The sequence below is a fragment of the Rhinopithecus bieti genome, unplaced genomic scaffold (assembly GCF_001698545.2).
Source record: "Rhinopithecus bieti isolate Rb0 unplaced genomic scaffold, ASM169854v2 scaffold_42745, whole genome shotgun sequence".
NCBI lineage: Eukaryota > Metazoa > Chordata > Mammalia > Primates > Cercopithecidae > Rhinopithecus > Rhinopithecus bieti.
Window position 1 is genome coordinate 3,651,396 of NW_016819184.1, and position 20,384 is coordinate 3,671,779.

General features: G+C 44.7%; 1 protein-coding gene across 1 annotated transcript in view; it reads left to right on the forward strand.

Annotated features, from left to right (window-relative positions):
* ADAM12 (ADAM metallopeptidase domain 12) overlaps positions 1-20,384 on the forward strand; it is a 321,053-nt gene that overhangs the window by 184,462 nt on the left and 116,207 nt on the right. Inside the window, exon 5 of the mRNA XM_017858613.1 lies at positions 11,920-11,996. Coding sequence (XP_017714102.1) covers positions 11,920-11,996 — 77 coding nt within the window. The remainder of the gene's footprint in view (positions 1-11,919; positions 11,997-20,384) is intronic.

Consider the following 20,384-nt stretch of genomic DNA (forward strand, 5'->3'; position numbering starts at 1 on the left):
CAGAAAGGCTAGATGCTGTCAGTGCTTTGGAGGGAATACATTCGTCTGTTACATGCATGTTGTCAACCAAGCACCATGACCTGTTCACATGCCTCCTTACACTGAGAACACAGCAGGGATTAAAAACAGACAAGGGAACCCATGGGTGGGGGGATGCTGGAGGAAGAAGACTGCCCTTATCCTGGTAATCACAAACATAATTAACATCTGGGCCAAGTGCACCAAAGGAAAGGCCATGGGCCCCTAATCTGGTCTGAGGGATCATGGAAGGCTTTACAGGGAAAGGAACATGTGAACCAACAGCTGGAGGCTGAGGAGGCATGAACCGGGGGACAGGAGGAGAAACATTCCAGGCTGATGCTGAGTTTTACCTGGGGTGGCAGGAGAGGGGAAGGAAGTGTTTAGAAGCTGATGAAAGAGCGTGTAGGACCTGAAGACCATGGTGACAGCCTTGGTTGTGACAGAGAAACATTAGGAGGCCACTAAAAGGCCTTCCCCAAGGCGTGTCATGACTATGTTTGGGCTTTGAAAAGCACCCCCTGGCTCCAGCATGAAATCGTAGTTAGAGCGAACAGGAGGGGAGGGGGAGGGTCCCCTGCCCTGTCAGGGTCAGGCAGGGGCCTCTTGTGGAAGAGCCTGAAGCCCAGGTGAGAGGAGATGGCAGCAGAGGCCAGGTGCATGGAGTGAAAGCAAGAAAAAAGTGTCTCACCCCTGGACGTGATCAGGACCCAAAAAAAGTTTCATTTGTGGTATATGTTTCTCACTGGAAAAAATATAGAGCATTTGCTTTGATAGTGTCAAAGGAGACCAGCTGAGATGAACTGAGCCTGGACCATCAGGTGAGGATAGAATCTAATATTTTGGCCAAAAGTATTGTTTGGGTGACATCCCATTCATTTCCATGGCAACTACTGATTGTCAGAAAGGGATAGTATCTTCTACAACTGGCTTGGACTAAACACATTAGGGTGATGAATGTCAGGAGTTAACCACAGTTCATTACAATTAGAGAGCATCTAACAGAGATGAAAAGATAATTCTGGAGGGAAGGGGAAAGTCAGAGATCATGCCCATCTCATAAGTGTATCAAGTGTAAGTGCTGTTGCAGGTGGGCAGTGGCTATCTGGACCAGCAGCATTGGAGTAAGAAGAATTTACCAAGACAGTTGTAGGTAAAGAAAGGGAGATTTATTAGAGATCATAGAAAAATACATTGCAAAGGAGCAATGGGCAGGCCAGCAAGAGAGGAGCTGACTGCAAGGAGACAAAGGCTTGCTGGAGATTTTATAGGATGGTGCTTGTGCGGTGTGCTGAAGAGAGCTTTGTACAATATTGATAACACCAAGGTTGCATTGAACTAACTTGCAATTTTCTATCAGCTGGGGGTCTGGTGATACCTGAGCACAGGAAGATTGTGAGTTATGGGCACTGGAGGGATATGTGTATTGGACCATGAAGAAAGGCAGACTTATAGTTTATCTGCTTCTTCATTTTGCTTTCCCCCAATCCTGTTAGTCTGACTCCCCCTCCCTAACTAGGACTCCACAAGCCAGGCCCATCATCGTATTCTTAAAACATCATTGAGAATGGATTGAATTTCCTTGCTGTTGCTGTATTCCACACATACCTAACTCACCAGTTCTCCCTGCCTGCCTCTCCCTCACAGGCTGCTCTGCTGTCCCACTGGCCGAGGCACTCAACACCAGTGCCTTCTCTCCCCTGGGTCTTCACCCAGGTCCCGTGGTGACTCCTACCTCCATAGCACATTCCACACCCTTTCCTGTCCACGGTCACCTGGCTGCACCAGCTCAGGCCCTCCCTTCCTCACAGCTGGAAGATGTTTTAGCCGCCTGACTTTTTCTCCCCACTCCCAATCTCACCTAGTTTTATCCAGACCCCACTCCTGCCTGAATGATCCTTCTAAAACATCTTTCTATTTATGTCACAAGATTGCATTTACATTTTGATCCTCCCAAATCATCAGCAGCTTCCCCCAATGCCTCCTCAATCAAACTCAAATTTCTTATGCCAGTATCATCTTCCACAATGGTGACAGCCCCTACCTTTTCACACATGTGTGTGTTTATTCAGTCATTCATTCTTCCACTTACTCAACAAATGTTTACTGAGTGTCCAGTGCGGTAGCCAACATTGAGTAAATATCGACAATAGGCAAGACACTGTGCACAGAACGTTTTATATATTCTGTTGTTTGATCTTCACCAAAGATCAATTTTTGCTATCTTTATACCCAGATGAGAATACTGAGACCTCGAGGGATTAAATAACTAGGCCACACCTGCAGTTAATAAGGATTCAAACCCAAATAGTCTGACTCTAGAATCTGAGCTCCTAGTCTGAGGCCATCCTACCCAGAATGAGCCTGATCTTGTCTGATCTTGGAAGCTAAGCAGGGTCAGGCCTGGGTAACTCTTGGATGGGAGAGTCTCAGCTCCTATACGCTGTGCTACACACCTCCAGTTCACTTGGAACAAAACACTGAGTCTCGGTTATATGTTTCTGGCTATGGTGTTTGTTGTAGTGAAATTAGTCTATAAAACTGCAATGGGGTGGATTGGGGAAGGGGGTGGCATTCATTTACAATGAGGGACACCTAGAGAATGCTCTTGGGGGAGAGCAGAGTATGTTCAGCTGAACCAAAGTCCTGGAATATGAGGAGAGGAGAGGCCAGAATAGACCTCTGGAGATTCACTAAGTGCATCACTCCAAGGCCCAACTGAACTCAGACCAGTAAACATCCTTACTCTGTGGCAAGTCTGCGGAGGGGAGGATGCAGCCCCTGTCCTCAGGGAACATACACTCTAACAACATAAGACATGATGTGCCCATAACTGAGATGCTTTGGGAGTCAAACAATGCAAGGGGCAAACCCGTGTTCCCAGAGGAACTCACTGGTTTGGTGACTTTTCTTCCATGAAATTGTCAGGAAAGGGCAGGCTCTAAGATAGGCCTTCTGTCTAGAGACAGTATACGCCACAGTTAGGATCACAAGCCAGAGTCCGACTACCCAGGTTCAAATCCCAGCTGAAGCACTTAATCAGCTGTGGGATGTGACAATGAAACAGACACCGAGCCTGGCGCGCAGTCAGGGCTTTGGAGAAGTGAGCCAGCCATGACTACTGCTACGCCAGTGATCGTTTCACAGCACTTCTTCCCCATACTGTACCATGTGCTCCTTCTGAAATCCCTTGTAGATTCTGAGAACAGATGAGAAGCTGAGAAGGATGTAGCTGAGAGTAAGGTAGACGAACATGCTGATAACTGGGTTGTTCAGGCTTGTGTGTCTCCATCAAATTGCAAATGGCCCCATAGGTCTTCTGACCCCTGCCCCTGCTAACCCCTTCGTGTGCATTTTCACACAATATCCAAGAAGATTTGCAGTTGGGAGTTAGAGCCAAGTGACAGGGTATAAGCAAATAACCCTCCCTTCTCTCTAATGGGTCAGTTTCTCTCATGCATATCCATTCATTCATTCATTCATTCATTCATTCATTCAACAAAAATACACTGAGCAATGGGTTAGTGTAGAGGAAAATAGCAGGTGGAAAATAGAGCTTACAGCAGAGTGGGTTTAAAATATTTATGTTCATATTCCAGATTTTGTAATAATGCCTTATATTTTATGAATTGCATCCCCATGTCATGTTCATTTGATCCACAAAGCTCTGGACAACTAAGTGCCCGTCCCATTACACAGATTAAAAACTGAGACTCCAAGACTCAACCCCAGGATTTCCAATTCTGGATGGATCTAGTGATCTCACTATTGCAGACATGTTCTTCCCAGGCCCAGTTTGCCTGAAGGTCTCAAAGACTGTGAACATGATTTTGTAAGCGTTTGTTCTGTCTGCAGAATTGTAGCACAGCAAAATGATTTCAGGGGCCCCTGAGGTTAGTTATTTATAGTCTTTTAACCAGACATGGTTCTTCTTATGGACATGGGAGCAGAGATCCTTGGAGGATGGGTGTGGTGACTTATTGCTTCCCGATCCTGCCCTGCACACTCTCAGGACTAAGTGTGATGTAGCCCAGTTATAGAAACACACAGAGCTGGAAAGTCACTTTTTCTTTGCTCAGATGCATTGTCACCTTGTTTTATTCTCAAGCAAACATATAGTATGTTGGGGCTGCGTACAGGGAAACAAGGACCTGATTGCAGTCATGCTGAAATGCAGGCTGGCAACAGACATGCATGTACATACACACACCCAGAAACACACATACACACAAACCCATATACACACAATGCATATACACATACATACCCACACACACACATATACACATATGCACACCATATATGCACATACATATACACATATGCACACCATATACACACATACATACACACACCCACTCCCATATACATGCACACACATGCACATACACACAAATATACACATGTGCCCACATATACACGCATGCATACCCATATACACACATACATATACACACATGCACACCCATATCCACCATACACACACATGCACACCATATTCACACATATACCACATACCATATTCACACACTTAACACATGCACACCTACACCGATATAACATACACCCATATACACACATGTATATTCAACATGCACACCATATACACACATACACCATGCACACCATTATACAGCACATGCACACCCATACACCCCATATACATACACATCCATGCACATGCACACACACAAATATATACACGTGCCCACGTATACACACATATGCACCTGGAGACACACATACACCTATACACATATACGCTCACCCACCCTTGGACCCCTCCTATTTATGGGCTTTTCTCTGAGTTTGGAAATGACATCACTTTGCTATGATGCCGTGAGTGACACTGTAATGAGGCTCCGCAGTACTCAGGAAAAACATTCCACCCATGTTTGGATTTTAGGTGATAACTTTTTGTTGGGAACAAGCCCCCCAAAATCTGGCCATAAACTGGCCCCAAAACTGGCCATAAAGAAAATGTCTCCTACACTGTGACATGTTCATAATGGCCATGACACCCATGCTGGAAGGTTGTGGGTTTACCGGAATGAAGGCAAGGAACCCAGGGCGGGTAAACCATTTAAAGACATTCTTAAACCACAAACAATAGCATGAGGGATCTGTGCCTTAAGGACATGCTCCTGCTGCAGATAACTAGTCCAACCCATTCCTTTATTTCAACCCATCCCTTTGTTTCCCGTAAGGAATACTTTCAGTTAATCTATAATCTGTAGAAACAACACTTATCACGGGCTTGCTGTCAGTAAATACATGGGTAAATCTCTGTTCAGGGCTCTCAGCTCTGAAGGCTGTGAGACCCCTGATTTCCCACTCCACACCTCTATATTTCTGTGTGTGTGTCTTTAATTCCTCTAGTGCCACTGGGTTAGGGTCTCCCCGACTGAGCTGGTCCCAGCAGCTTTTCTTTTCTAAAAGAGAGAGAAACTCATGTTTCTGACTGCCAGGTATGGAGGGAAGCATCTGGCCTGGAGTTGAGAGGCCTGGATTTTAGTTCCTGCCCTACCATTAGCCAGCTCTGTGACCTTTGATGGTTTAGGCCTTGGTTTCCCATCTATTCAGGGAAGGGACTGGCTAAAAGAGAAAGGTTGGCCTTAGATGGCCCAAAGCTTCCTTCTGGCTAGAACAATGTGTGATTCAAGCACTAAATCAAGATAGTTTGGCACATTGCATATGGCAAGGAGTCTGGGAAGACCCTACAAAGTTCCCCTAAAGAAAGCATTCAGAATAATTTTCATTTGGCATACTCCCTAACAGACTTTATCTGGTAGCATTCCTTTCTAATCGCAAGGTCAAGCCATCTTTGTTACCACGTAAGCATGTAAAATGCCTTTCCTTCTAGTCCACTGAGAGTTGAGTAACAGACGTTTGATTTTACTTCCCACATGGCAGAGAGTTGAGGGCTACCAATTTTCAAGTTCAAGAGTTCTTAGTCCATCTTCCTCTTACCCACCATTATATTTGATTGATAGTATTAAACAGAAGGAAAAGTTGTTCTACTGGAGTGGGAAAATGCATTAGGTTAAGTAATAAGTATATAAAATACATGGTTAGAGGTTTTTTGAAAAGCAAAAGATGTAATTTTGTGGTTATGCATGTCTGGGGCTCTTTTTCTGTGTTGTGTTTTGTTGGTAGAAATAGAATGTCTTGGATCAGCAGAACTAGGCAAAGACGGCCTGGCCTAGTGGGACCATGTCTTGTTCGGCAGTGTCTTTAGAGACATAAGACAATGTCTTTAGAGACAAAGAGGCTATACAGTTTGGCGCCCTTGAGGCAATCAGAGTGAGGAACAGGGATGCAGTGTCGGAAGGTCTGCAGAGGACTGTGGCCACAGCTGGCTGGTAAGGGCCATGTGGTGATCAACAGGTCAGGGGACCCTGGGGCGCAAGACCCTCTTAGGCATGACGGCTCCCTGCTGGGTCTCTTTCTGGTGTCCATATTCAGACCCAACAAACCAAATGTTGTGAACCCACAAGCCTGGTTGGTGCCCACCTTTTAGCATCAGTGCACTCAGAGGTGCGCCCTTGGGCAGGGCACACACTCACCTGGAGTTTGTCTTGAGTAGCCACTGCTGGCCACTAGTGGTGATGTAGCTTGTACTCTCTCTCTGCCTTTGTCACTAAGAGGGTCACCCCCCAACCCCAGGGGTTGAAGACTGCGTCTCCTCCACTCCCCATAATCAAATTTCCCAACCAACCACGTGATGCATGGTGTAACAACCATGTTTTGCTGAGTTGTGAAATTATCTGTGTGTTGACTTATGTTATAAAAACTAAATCACATTTGTTTAAACATTTAATGAGACATATTGAAAAAAAATAAATTTCATAAAATTGTCATTGCCTTGGAAAATCTAGAATTTGGAGTTCTAATAATTATGATCAGTAATCTAAGAAGTTAATCACTGTCAGGAATGAACAATGGACTTGTTAGTCAACTGTCTGAAGGTGATACAAAAGTGATGTTAAAGCTGGAAATCCGTTGTTAACTCTACTAATGACTGAGATTGTTTACTTTAAGCAACAGTTTATGAGAGCTAAAATCCACCCCCCTCCTCCTTCATAAGCAATACTTCAGCTGAGTTGTTGAACTGGAAATTAATTTGATACTAATTTGTCCTAAGCTCATGCTTTAACGAGCTTGTATATCTGTGTATTTAATTTGAAAGGACATTTAATAAATAATCTCTTAAAAATAAATTGAGATTGAGTGTAAATGAGCTTGAAATTTCAGAGGTCAGTAATTAAAATTATTGTCACCATTTGGTTTTCAATTTTTTAACCAGTATTTAGCTACTTAGAGCAGCATTTCACATTCCTCTAAAATGGAGGAAATTCTGTAATGTATGTGACCCCAAAGATCTGTGACAGTCAAAACCCAGTGATTCTGGTTACCTTAAGCAGCCGAAATCCTAACGGCAGCTGCCAACCTTTCACTTTCTGCATCGTCTTCCGCTTTGATGCCTGCCATGTGTCCAAGGCTAAAAATCCCTACCAGTGAAGCCCAGCCTGGGAAGGTACTAGGATCCCCCTGATGCCCCAGAGCATTATGATCCAATTATATAACCCCCTCATAGTAAAAGAATTATCACGCTTCCCCTACGTACCCAACTAAGAGTTATCTAGAGTGAGAGGACCCTGGAACCGTTCAAAATATATGTCACACAAAAGCTAAGGAGGTGAACTGGTAGCAAGGTTTTGCCCTCCCCGATGGCCTGGGTAGAAGCCTGATGCATCCTTTCCTAAGCCACATGCTTATTGAAGATAGCAGGTTCTCTGGGGGAGGAACAGGACACTGTGAGAGCTACGCTCCTGCACCTGAATCTTCCAGCCCAGCAGAACTAACCCCACCCCTGAATGTCACTCCCCACCCCCAGCGCCCACTATCTTTGCACATGCTTTCCCTCTGTAGGCAAGTCCTCTCCTGCCATAGCCCCCGCACACCTAGCCATTTCACTCTTCAGTGTTGCATGAAGGATCCAAAAAGGAGCCCACGGTACTTTCATTGTTTGCAATTGATATACTCAGCAACATAGAAAAAAGATACGCTACAAACTGATAAACTGATAGGATGGTGTGGCAAAAGTGCCCAATATAAGACCAACTTGCAAAATCAAAAGCTTTCCTTCACATTAAAAATAATTATATGTAAGACAAAATGGGAAAAAAAAGATCCTATTTATGATAGCAGCAAATCTATACAATATCTATGCATAAGCTTAACAAAAATTTTCCAATAGCCACATGGAAAAAAAATCCAAAACTAGACTAAAGGACATAAAAATGACCTTGTTAAAAGGAGAGGCCTGCTTACCATGTACAGAATAGAAAAACTGTTTATTGTGAAAATATCAGTTCTTCCCAAACTGACCTATACTTCAGTGTAATACAAACTGAGATCTCAATGGATTATTGTGTAGCTTAAAATTGGATTCTTTAATTCATCTGAAGAGAAAATGGGGAATGATAACCAAGAAACTTTTGAGAAAAGAATGGTACCAAAAGAAAACAATTTGGAGAAAGTCACCAAGACAATTCAATAGAAAAAAGAGTAGGTGTTTCAACAAATGGTTCTGGAACAACTAGCTGTCCACATGCCGAAGAATGAAGTTGGACTTGTACTTCAAGCTACATACAAAAATTAGTTCAAGATGGTTAAAGATCTAAATATAATAGCTAAACCCATACAAGTCTTTAAAAAAACGTATACGTGTAGATCTTTATGACCTTAGGTTAAGTAATGGTTTCTTAGATACGGCACCAGAAGCATAAGCAGCCAAAGGAAAAAATAGATAAGACCTCATCAAATAAAAAACTTTGAGCTTCAAAAGATACAATCAAGAAAGTAAAAGGGGCCAGTCCTGATGGCTCATGCCTGTAATCCCAGCACTTTGGGAGGCTGAGGCAGGCAGATCACTTGAGGTCGGTAGTTCAAGACCAGCCCGGCCAGTATGGTGAAACTCCATTGCTACAAAAAAAAATACAAAAAGTAGCTGGGTGTGATGGCATGTGCCTGTAATCCCAGCTATTCCAGTGGCTGAGGCAGGAGAATCGCTTGAACCTGGGAAGCAGAGGTTGCAATGAGCCAAGATCACACCACTGTACTCCAGCCTAGGTGACAGAGTAAGGCTCTGTCTCAAAAAAAATAAAATTAAAATTTAAAAAAGAAAGTAAAAGGACAAATCACAAAATGGGAGAAAGAATCTGTAAATCTTATATCTAATAAGGGTCTAGTGCTGAAAATGTATGAAGAACTCTTCTAACTCAACAATAAAAACACCAAAATCCAATTTACAAATAAGCAAAGGATTTGAGTAGACATTCCTTCAAAGAAGGTATAAAAATGGACAACAAGCACATGAAAAAATGCCCAACATCATTAGTGATTAAGAAAATTAAAACAAAAACCACATTGAAATACCACTTTATATCCACTAGGATGGCTATAACGGAAAAGATAAACAACAATAAGTGTTGGTGAGTATGTGGGGAAATTAGAGCCCTCATCTAATGCTCACAGGTATGTAAAAGGGTTCAGCTGCTTGACAGAACAGTTTGGCAGTACTTTATAAAGTTAAACATTGAGTTTCCATATAACCAGCAACTTTACTTTTAGACCCATATGTCTACTCATAGTACATATCCAAAAGAACTGAAAACACATCCTTACAAAAATGTGTACACATGTGTTCATAGTAACATTACTCATAATAGTCAAAAAGTAGAAACAACTCATGTGCTCATCAATTGGATGAGCAAAATATGTTTTCATCCACACGGTAGAAGGTGATTCAGCCGTAGAAAAGGAATGGCATTCTAATGCATGCCTCAGTATGAATGAACTTGAAAACACCATGCTCAAGTGAAAGAAGCCAGTCACAAAAGGCACTTATTGTATGATTCCATTTCTATAAAATAACAGAACAGGCAAATCCATAGAGATAGAAAGCAGGTTAATGGTTGCCAGAGATGGAGGAGCAGGGAATGGGAAGTGACTGCTAATGAATATGAGGTTTCTTTCTGAGGTGAGAGAAAGGTTTTAGAATCAATTCGTGGTGATGAGTATATAATATTGTGAATAGACAGCAAAACTCACTGATTGTATATGCTTTTAAAAGGTGAGTTGTATGGCATGTGAATTTCATCTTAGTTTTAAAGGACAACGTACTCTACCTGATATCAAAATAGAGTATAGAGCAATAGTCATTGGAACAGTGTGGAATTGGCACAGAAACAGACAAATGAATGTCTGTTTCAGTGGGCTAGCACAAAGAGTACAAAAGTGGTGCCACAAACATATTGCAGGCCTTTGATATATGCCAAGGTAGCATGTCACATCATGGAGAAAAGGAAAAATGGCAGCAAAGCACAGCTGGCTCTCATTTGTAGGGGAAAGTTAGCATTGAACCTCACACTCCCACAAAAATTAATTCCAGATGGATTAAAGAGCTAATGGTAAGACTGTAAAGATAGAAGAAAATAAAGAAGGACATATTTGTGATCCTGAAAACAGCCACCTTGAGCTATACAAAAAATGCATGAAGAGAGAGACAAATGCATTTAAATGGATATACATCGGAAACTCTGAACAAAAAATATCGTAAGCAAAGTTAAAAGACATTTCCCATGTAGTAACAGGCAGAGTGTTAATATCCTGAGTATATAAAGAACTTCTAAAATTAATATGAAAAAGCTCAACAGAATAATAAATGTCCCTGCAACGCCTTAACCCCATCACCCTCCTTTCATCACCTTTTAGGTGATCTGAGAATTTTGTCATCTACGTTGAGACCAAGAGATCATCTTAGCCCCTTTCCCATGGTGGTGTCTGGTTTTCTTCATTACTCAATTGCATCTGGTGCTTTTTCTTAGCAAAGTCAAGGTGGGTTTAGTTGGGCAGAACAACTGGACACCAAGCTCTGCCCTGGACAAAGTGCATGACTGTTGTCATGTGTGAAGGAGCCGTGCACAAAGGAGGGTGCAGTGGAGACAGACTAACACCTGAGCTGCTTGAAAGCAGAGCTTCTCAGGGGAAACCCTGAGAAGATGCATGTACCTTTCTCTGCAGAGATCTGCACCCAGCTGGCATCCAGAGGACCTGGGTGAGGAGTACTGAGTATACTCAGCCACTTCTTGCCAGTCGGCCACTTAACTGGAGCTGCAGCGTACCTTTTGCTCAGTGATAAAATTAACTTTGATTCCGGACTGGTATCTATCTTCACTAAGGAAGTGTCTGTGCCGTGCTTTCTTTTTGTAAGCTGTGACATTATCAAAGGATAGAATATTACAGGCATGACACACGGGAACCTTTGTCTTAGACTTCGAAGACCTTCCTATTTTTCTTTCCTGCTGAGATAGACTTTCAGCTCTCAACTGGGTAATTCAGTGGGGTCCCCTCCTTCTTTCTTCACCCCCACTTCCTCTCATCTGCTTTCCTGTTTTCATAAGCCAGAGATTTAGGCCTTGTTTTATTACATTTCACAGTGTGCTTAGATACCCCCTACAGTTCTTCATCTCATTACAAAAGACAATTTACATGAGGGTAAAATGGCGATGTCAATGTGATTTGTTCTGCTGCTGGATTTTGTAAAACATTCTGTATCAGGGCTTTCCTGTAGGGTGTCAGAGAGACAAGAGTGAAACTCGGGTTCATTTAAAAACCCCTATTGGTAACCTCTAAGTAAATCAGATATTCCCGACGTAGACCCTGTCTGGGTCACGTTGGGCTTTGCATTAAATATTAAGGCTGTATAATAATATTTTATGCAAAAGAAAATTCTATAGCTAAAAACAGGTGGAGAGGATTGGAGGCAGTTGATTTATTATAAGTGGGCAAAAATATGTTATAACTGAAATGGGATTCTCCCCTCCTCCCCTATAGGGTCACTGTTACTACCATGGACATGTACGGGGATATTCTGATTCAGCCGTCAGTCTCAGCACCTGTTCTGGTCTCAGGTAAGTGGCCATGACCGTGGTGGCTCTAGTCTTCAGCGGTCTACTGCAGACAACCTCTGTCTTTTCCTGCTCATGCTAAAGCACTGAGAGTCAGTGATGGAGGCTCCCAGCTCAGCTGCACCTCCACCTGCGCAAGAGAACACGGAGGCCCTCACTGCATTGCTTACAAGAGCATGGCCACCCAGGATCTTAGCCTCATGTTCATGCCCCCTCTTTCAGTGCCGTCCTCAGGCCTTGTGGGGTGAGAGTGACTGAACTGGTTGAATTTCAACATCCAAACATTTTGTGAATTAGCTTCCATTTATGTGACTCTGATGCTTTATAATTCCCAGTGCTAAAGGACAGAACATTAGGTACTAATGTTGAAGCTGCTGGCTTAATGTAAATCTTAAAGGGCCTCCCCTCATAAGGAAACAAAGTAAGGAAACTAATTTAACAATGACCAAGGCAAGTTGAATATAGGCATGGATCGGTAGGGAGTTTGCTACGGTGCTATGGGCATGATGCAGGAAGCGATTACCTTCCCATGCTAGACAAGTCAACCGCAGGTGTTACTCGCAGCACCCTTCCTTCCACATCACGGTTATTAGCCATCGGGTGGCCCTTATGTGCTCCCCAGGAAAATCATTTTGTTTGATAAATTTCCAGCTGTTTCAGCCTTTTTACTGGATTTACTTGTTTGAGTTTGTGAACTAAATGTTTGTATCCTCAGAGTCCTGGGTAACTTTGGCCCAAGGCACCAAAGCATGGCTCCATGGGAGGGAAGAAAGAAGGGCGTGGAAGGATGTACCTGCTTGAGTTAAAAAGCAGAATCACATTCTGCGTATCAGCAGTTCCTGTGACGTCTTTGCGGGTTCTGTGTGGGATCATGGAGGATGAGAATGTGCATGTGACACACCTAACAACAACACACCTACCAGTTGGTTCTTTGCTGCTCTCACTTCTGCTCCAGCCAGCAGAGAATGAGAGTTCTGTTTGCTCACATCTTTTCCATTGCTCAATACATCTGATTTATCTCTAAGTACTTACCAACATTGGTCCTTTCATGTACCTAAAAATATGTGCACAAAGCTATTCCTCTTCCTCCTTCATCCCGTTCCAGTCCCACTCAGATAAAAATGCAAACTTGGGAATTCCCCTTCCAGCTTTCTGATCCCTTGTGCATGTAAACACATAGTCAGAGATTGGGGTGTATATTCGTTTATTTTTACAAACATAGAGTCATGTCATATACATCATTCTACAGCTTTCTTTTATCACCCGACCCCATCTGTCTCTCCACGTCAGCAGATACAGACCCAAATCATTGAGCAAACACACACACTCGCATGCACACACTCATTTCTGCATACCTGCATTTTTAAAAGCATTTTTATATCCTATTTATGCAATACAATTGAACTTTAAGATGTCTGCTACTCTGAAAAGTGAAGGAGGTGCCTTGTGGTTTGAATTTGCTTCTCTCCAATTATTCATTCATTCAGAAAACATTACTTGAGTGCTTCCTCATTGCCAGTTCTGTTCCAGGTTCTGGGGACACAGCACTGAACAAAACGTGTTCTTCCTGGAGCATTTCCTAGTGGAAGGAACAGACAATGGACATAGAGTAAGATACGTGATGTCAAGGATCATGGAGAAAGACAAAGCTGAGATGGAGGACAGGAAAGGCAACAGGTAGTCAAGGAGGTTTGGGAGGAGGTGAGCCCTTTAGATGATGTAGGTGGCATATCAGACAGAAGAGCATGTGTAAAGCTCCTGAAGCAGAAAGATGCCTGGGATATTCCCAGAACAGCAAGGTGGCCAGCATAACTAGAGAGGACAGGGACAGGGAGGCAATAGAAAGAAATGAGGTCAGAAGGGAAGTGGAAAGGTAAAATCACCAGGGGTCACAAAGGTGGTCGGATGTCCTTTGGCCTCCCTGCAATGATGGGTGCCAGGGGAGCTTGGAGCTGAAGTAATGTGGTCTGACTTAACATTTTTACAGGGGCACTCCAGCTGCCAGGCTGGAAATAAGACTGTAGGGAATGTGCACAGAAGCACAGGCTTGGGTAGGTGCCTTCACAGTAACTCCGGTAAGAGGTGGTAGGGCAGGCCTAGTCAAAGGTGGCAACTTTTGTGAGAGTTGAGAGACTTTTCCAAGGGTATTAGAGAGGCTGGTGACTCTAAATTTTTTTGGTGATCTGTGTCTTAGAGTCACTTTCCTGAGGAAGTGTGGGGTGTGAGTACTTGAAAGGACCTACTGAAGATGCAACAAAATCCACCACCTGGCAGGGACTCCAATACACGTGCACACCCAGCATGCAGGGTGGGCACTCAGGAGAAGGTGAAGGAGGAGAGTTTGGAAGTGACAATTTAGAGCAAAGATGACAACTGTTCACCACTAAGGAGCTGAGGTACATGAGGGAGAAATTTTAAGTAACGAAATATCATCCTGAGAGGCTGCAGGGGAGGTGATGTCAGTGGAATCAGCCAGGATTCAGCTAGGGGAAGGAGGTAAGAGGAATATGCTGGAAGAGATTTGGATCAGGAGAGGATTCGAGGATGGGACCATGAGCCCCAAGAGCACAGTGGGAAGAGTTAGGGAAAAGGGAGTGGGGATAGGGTCAGTAGAGGATTAAAGAGTTGTGAAGGATAAGGGGCCAGTTTTCATGGAAAACCAGTGCTTGAATTCCTGGAGGGGACAGAGATGAGCAGGGTTGGGGGTGAAATGGGGTCAGACCTGGTGGCATCTGAGGTGAAGGTGAGTGACCAATTCAAAATGGGTAGTCTGGGACCTCAGGTAGATGTTCTCAGCCTAGAACATGATAGGGTGGTGAATTAGCTGTGTGACAATGGACAGGTCACTGGGCCTCTCTGAGCCCCAGTTTGCATGGTGGGAAGTTTGCATGTTCAAATGAAGTTTGAGTTTGTTTCTGCCCTGTGATGGGTGCCAGGGGAGAAACGGTAAACAAATGCAGTGACCTCTAGGAAAGCCAAGCCCTGTGCCGGCCTCTAGTGAGCATCATGAGACTGTCTTTGTTCTTTGATTCTGGAACTGGACTAGTTGGGGAGGTGTGTTCATGCAGCACTCCTGGGATAATTCCTTGCAAAGCTTTGCTGCTCCTGTAGAGACCAGGGCAGAGACACACAAGGCCATGGTAGTAAGGACCACACACACTTGGAAAGGGAAATCCACACTTTACTATTGTGCCTCTCTGGGGCCTGAAAGGTGGACCTCTTTCTTCAAAGGTCATGTGTTGAAGGCTGGATATTTTCAGCCTTCAATTTGGCATTAAGGTCAATGTGTGTAAAGAAGAGAAAAGCTGCCCAGGGGCATGGTGGCTCACGCCTGTAATCCCAGCACTTTGGGAGACTGAGGCAGGTGGATCACAAAGTCAGGAGTTCAATACCAGCCTGATCAACATGGCGAAACCCCATCTCTACTAAAAATACAAAAATTAGCTGGGCGTGGTGGCATGCTCCTGTAGTCCCAGCTACTTGGGAGGCTGAGGCAGAGAATTGCTTGAACCCGGGAGGTGGGGGTTGCAGTGAGCTGAGATTGTGCTCGCTCCAGCCTGGAGACAGAGTGAGACTCCGTCTAAAAAAAATAAAAAATAAAAACTCAAACTGACTTAAAGAAAAACAAAATAATGTGGAGATAGGCTTATGCTACTCAAAAGTCCAGGCATGGCTGGATCCAGCGTCCTAGCTAATATTATCAGGGTCTATTTTCTATCTCAAGCCTCTACCACCTTCTGTGTTACTTTCATTCTCAGGCACTATCTTAGCATGGGCTGCCATAGCAAGATACCATAGACTAGTTGGCTCAAACCATAGAAATTTATTTCTCACAGTTCTTGAGCCTGGAAAGTCCAAGATCAATGAGCTGACAAGGTCAATTTTTCCTCCTGAGGCCTCTTCTCTTGGCTTCCAGGCAGGCGTTAGTTTGCTGTCTGCTCACATGACCTCTCTTGGTGCGTGTACAGAGGGAGGAAGTTCTGGTGTCCCTTATAAGGTCACGAATCCCATCATGGGGCTTCCCTCATGATCTCATCTAAGCCTAATCAGCTCCCAAAGGCCCCATCTCCTGATACCATCACATGGGGGTCATGGCTCTAACATATGAATTTACAGGGTATATAAACACTCAGTCCATAATAGGCAGTTTTTGTTTTGTTTTGTTGGCAACATGAGGCTTCCATGTTCAAAAAGCAAGTAGAAGAATAAGGGCCTCTCCCCCAAGCTCAGTGGAGGTCATCTAAACACATCCCAGTGGCTCTGACTAGGCCATGGGCTCATCTGTGAAACAATCAGAGTGGCCAGTGTGGAGCTCAGTGATCTGGTCAAACAGGTTATGGGTCTATATCCTGGACCAGGTTGAGGGAAAACTGCACCCAGGGCCCCCAAAGCAGGGAGCAGGGAAGGGGTGAATGTACCAAAGAAATGCAATGAGCTTTTGGCAAAAAAAAAAAAAAAAAAAGGGACAACTGAGAGCCAGGGACACTCAGAAACAAATAGGCCTCTTCCAGCAACAATTATGAAGAAATTCTCAGTCATCAAAACTGAGATCAGCCATCAGTGGAAACATCCAGGATTGGCCGGATAATTTTCAGGCTATCTTTATAGGGCTGTCAGATTCTTGATGGGCAAAGAGTAAAGGATTAACTACAAGGAGTTCCTAATAGCTCTTATTTACCTTAATAACACAACTTATAAACCAGTGACATTAACTCATGAGAGTGACAACTGGGGAAGGTATTCCTAGAGTAATATCCAAGCAAGACAAATCCTCCCATAGGGCTTGGCCTTGCCACTCCGTCACGACCCTCCATCGCTCTTCCCAGGCCGTCCCTGCAGTCATTCTGTGCCGGGCACACTGCCTTAGCTCTTTCAGCCTCCCACAAAGGTGCAGGGCAACTGTCAGGTTTGCCAGTTCCTTCCACATGGTGGTAATGACCTTGCTGGCCAGACTCTGCAGCGTCTGAGTCTCCATGTCCAACCCCCATCTTCAGGAGCAGGCACAGACCCATAATTTGGCAGAAAAGAATATTGTGAAATCCTTGCAGCTGGGATTTCAGGAAAAGTCAGAAGAGTAAGTGCTGCATTGTCTTGTGTCAGCCACCAAGAGGGAATGGGAATGGTGATGAGGAACGCTGTGTGGGTCTAATGAACTCCTCACTGTGGGTACTCCTGAGAATTTTGACTTCTCAGATCTTTGTGCTATTGATACAAAAGCATCAACAGAGAAATTCTGCAGCTGTACAGTCAACTTTATGATCTTTCAAGTCAAGAATCAGACCAGGGCGAAGGGAAGCTATATCCGATCAACTGCTCACTGACAGAAGAATTGATTGAGACTGGAAATAAAGGGGGGAAAAAAATGCAACTAGAGTAGCACCAGCCTGCTAGCTGTTAAGAAAGAAAACAGGGATTAAAAATTGTGTTAAACGTGGTGTGCTCCAAAAACACGTTAAAATAAAAAAAAAAAAAAAAAAAAAAAAAAAAAAAAAAAAACACGTTAAAATCTAGGAACGTGGAGGGAAGCTGGGGTGTCCTAGAAGACACATTAATTACAGCCCAACAGATTCCAGTTTCTCAGAGAAAGAACATCCCGCATTGCTTTAAAAACACAGGATCACAAATGAGCAGGAAGAAAAAAACTCTGTCCTGGAACACAGAAGAATGAGGGAACCCAAAGTTCTTCATCATTTGAAGCTTGAAGCAGAAAGCACACAGAGAGAAAAACAGCACAATCTCAGTAGAAAGGGACATTAAAGAGGAGACGGCTCTTGAATGGAGGGAATGAAGTGCAACATGGAAAATGGGTCATAAAACGGAGTTCAGCCATGGAGTTTATTCTTACTTTGAAATGACTCCAAGTCGAATGTGAAGTTGAGGCCATACGTTAATTTTGTCCCGTGTCATATGTCTCCCATTGATGCGCAACTCCCAGTGAATACGGGTTCAGTGCAGTGCTTGTGATTCTCCTCCCCCTTTTACATTCTGGTCCCCCATTTGCTCTGGCGGCTTGGTGCTCTCATTCCTGCCAGCCAGGGAGCCTGGAGGTACTGTTATGAGCTTCAGATAATCCACAACTCTGCAGGACACAGACATCAAACTGCCACTGAGATGGGAAGAGAATCCAGCTCTTGGCCCAGAGGAACTGACCTACTGTACTTTGTAATGGGACAGATGTCCAGCCCTGTCATGCTCCTGCTGGGGCATCAAACAGCTATGCACCCATCTTCTGAGTTTGTTCCTAAATGCCACCTTCCAATTGCTTCAGCTCCTGGAGGGAAAAGATTGTCTTTCCCTTATTTTTCTGGTTCTCTTGCTCCGCCCTCTCAGCTCCAACTCGGGTATCTGGCAGGAGGAGTCTCGTGGGCTCTTGCTGTTGGAATTAACCCCCAAGTCTTCATCACCTGCAGGCACAGAGGTTCGACTGAAGCTGAATTTCCTAAGGGCCCACCCGTGCTTTAAAAGACCCAAGCCACGCTCACCTGCTAGATGAGGAAGTGGTATCTGGATCAGATCGTACACTAAAGACTGCTTGTAATCATAGTTATTTCCTTTTTAAATGGGGTCGGTGACACCTGAGCACCAGATGTCCACACACTCACATGCACAGGCGCCCACCTGCACACATTCCCACACGTATACTGCACACTCATATGCGTGCCCACTCCGTGGGGTGGTGATGATAATTGCAGTAGCTTGTACTTTATTTTTCATCGTTGTTATGATTCGTATTTTCATGAAGATGGGACAGGTGTTATTGTCACCTGAGCAGCCAACTAAGGCGTGGCATCCTCAGGGGCCTGGAGTTCGTTCCCCAACCCCCAACATTGCTGTCATGCAGTTTGTACCTTGAAATTGCCATCCTCACAAAGTCCTTTGCCTCATCCCCATATCACCAGCTACTGACCCAGCTCACTCCCCTTCCTCATCCCAGCTGCAGACAGGGGGCCTCTCTGCATTGGCACCACGCCTTTCCTTGTTCTCATGGGAAGCTCACAGAAGCCATGAACAGGTCTCATGCTCCTTGGTTTACAGGTAAAAAGCAGAGACCACGAAAGTGACTTCCTCACGGCCTCTCAGTGATAGTGGTCAAAACTCGATCTTAAACCAAGTCTGGCTGACCCCCTGTTCCATATTTGTTCTGCTAAACCTCTTGCACAATTTGGATCCAACCTTCTTTTTCAGTCCCACTATCCCCCTCCTGAGGAAACCACCCTATTCCCACTATGCTGTTTTTTCGGTTGTTTCCAGAGCATGCCCCCACATGCATGGTGCTGCCCCTCTGCCTGGGACAGACCACTCCCCGCTCTCCCTTTTGGCTCTGGAAGATCCACTCTTCCCTCAAGGCCCAAGTCAAACACTGCTTCCTCCTCCAAGAAGCCTCCCCTGGTGTCCCCACCTCTTTGCCATCTGGCTCAGCCACGTGCTGTCATGCATTTTCTCACACATTGCAGTTCCGGTAGCATAGCAGGTGCTTTGTAAATATGTGTTTAAGGCCCCTCTCCTTCCTTGCCCCGTGCCTTGGTAACTGCCATACCTCATTCTATGAGGTGCCTGCAGTGTATAGGTCTAACACCCAGAAGGTCAGGGCATGGAGGTGGCCTTGCCTTCACCTTCCTTCTGCTAGACTGGGAGTTCCAGGAAGGCAGGGACTGGGTGCCCCAATACAGCTGTGTCCCAGACCCTGGCATGTTACAAGTACTCAGTAAGTAGTGCAGGAATAGATGTGCCCTCCCAAAGGTCAGGCGGTTCATAAACCTTAATTCTGGCCAATCCACTTTTTAAAAACTATTTAAAGTGCAGTAGATCATATGAAGGAGGAAATTGGCATGGAATGGTGGTAAAGCCACTTTGACCTTCACCTTTGCACTTATAGCACTCACTCCGTCAGCATCTGTCTGACTAGCCCACCTGACTCTCCTCCAACCTCTGGCCAGCTGTCTCTAGCCAGGTTTCCACACTGCTTCCCTTCTCCCTTCTGCTTCCTCCCATGGAGATCTTTGGACATCCGGGTAAACTTCTGTGAGAGCCATCCCTGGGAGCCCACCTCAGCTGTTTGCAGAAATATTGTTGGATGAGTGCATGAGTCAGCGAGAGGCTTTGACGCACAGGCCACAGGGAGCCACGGTGGTTTTGGCAGGTGGCATCTACTCTGAAGGATACCCAAAGTCAAGTCTCTCAGCTCTCCCCAGGCCCCACCGTCACTCAAAACTCAGGATGTCTCAATCTAAACTCCTCCGGGTAGGTCCCAGACTGGCGTTCCACCTGACCTCTTCTCCAGAAGATCCACACCATCTCAAGTCTATAAACCTGACCTCAGGGAGATTTCTATAACCTACCTTATCCACCCAGGCCCTGCACACTCTCCCCTGTAGCGTCTCCTTCATCCCT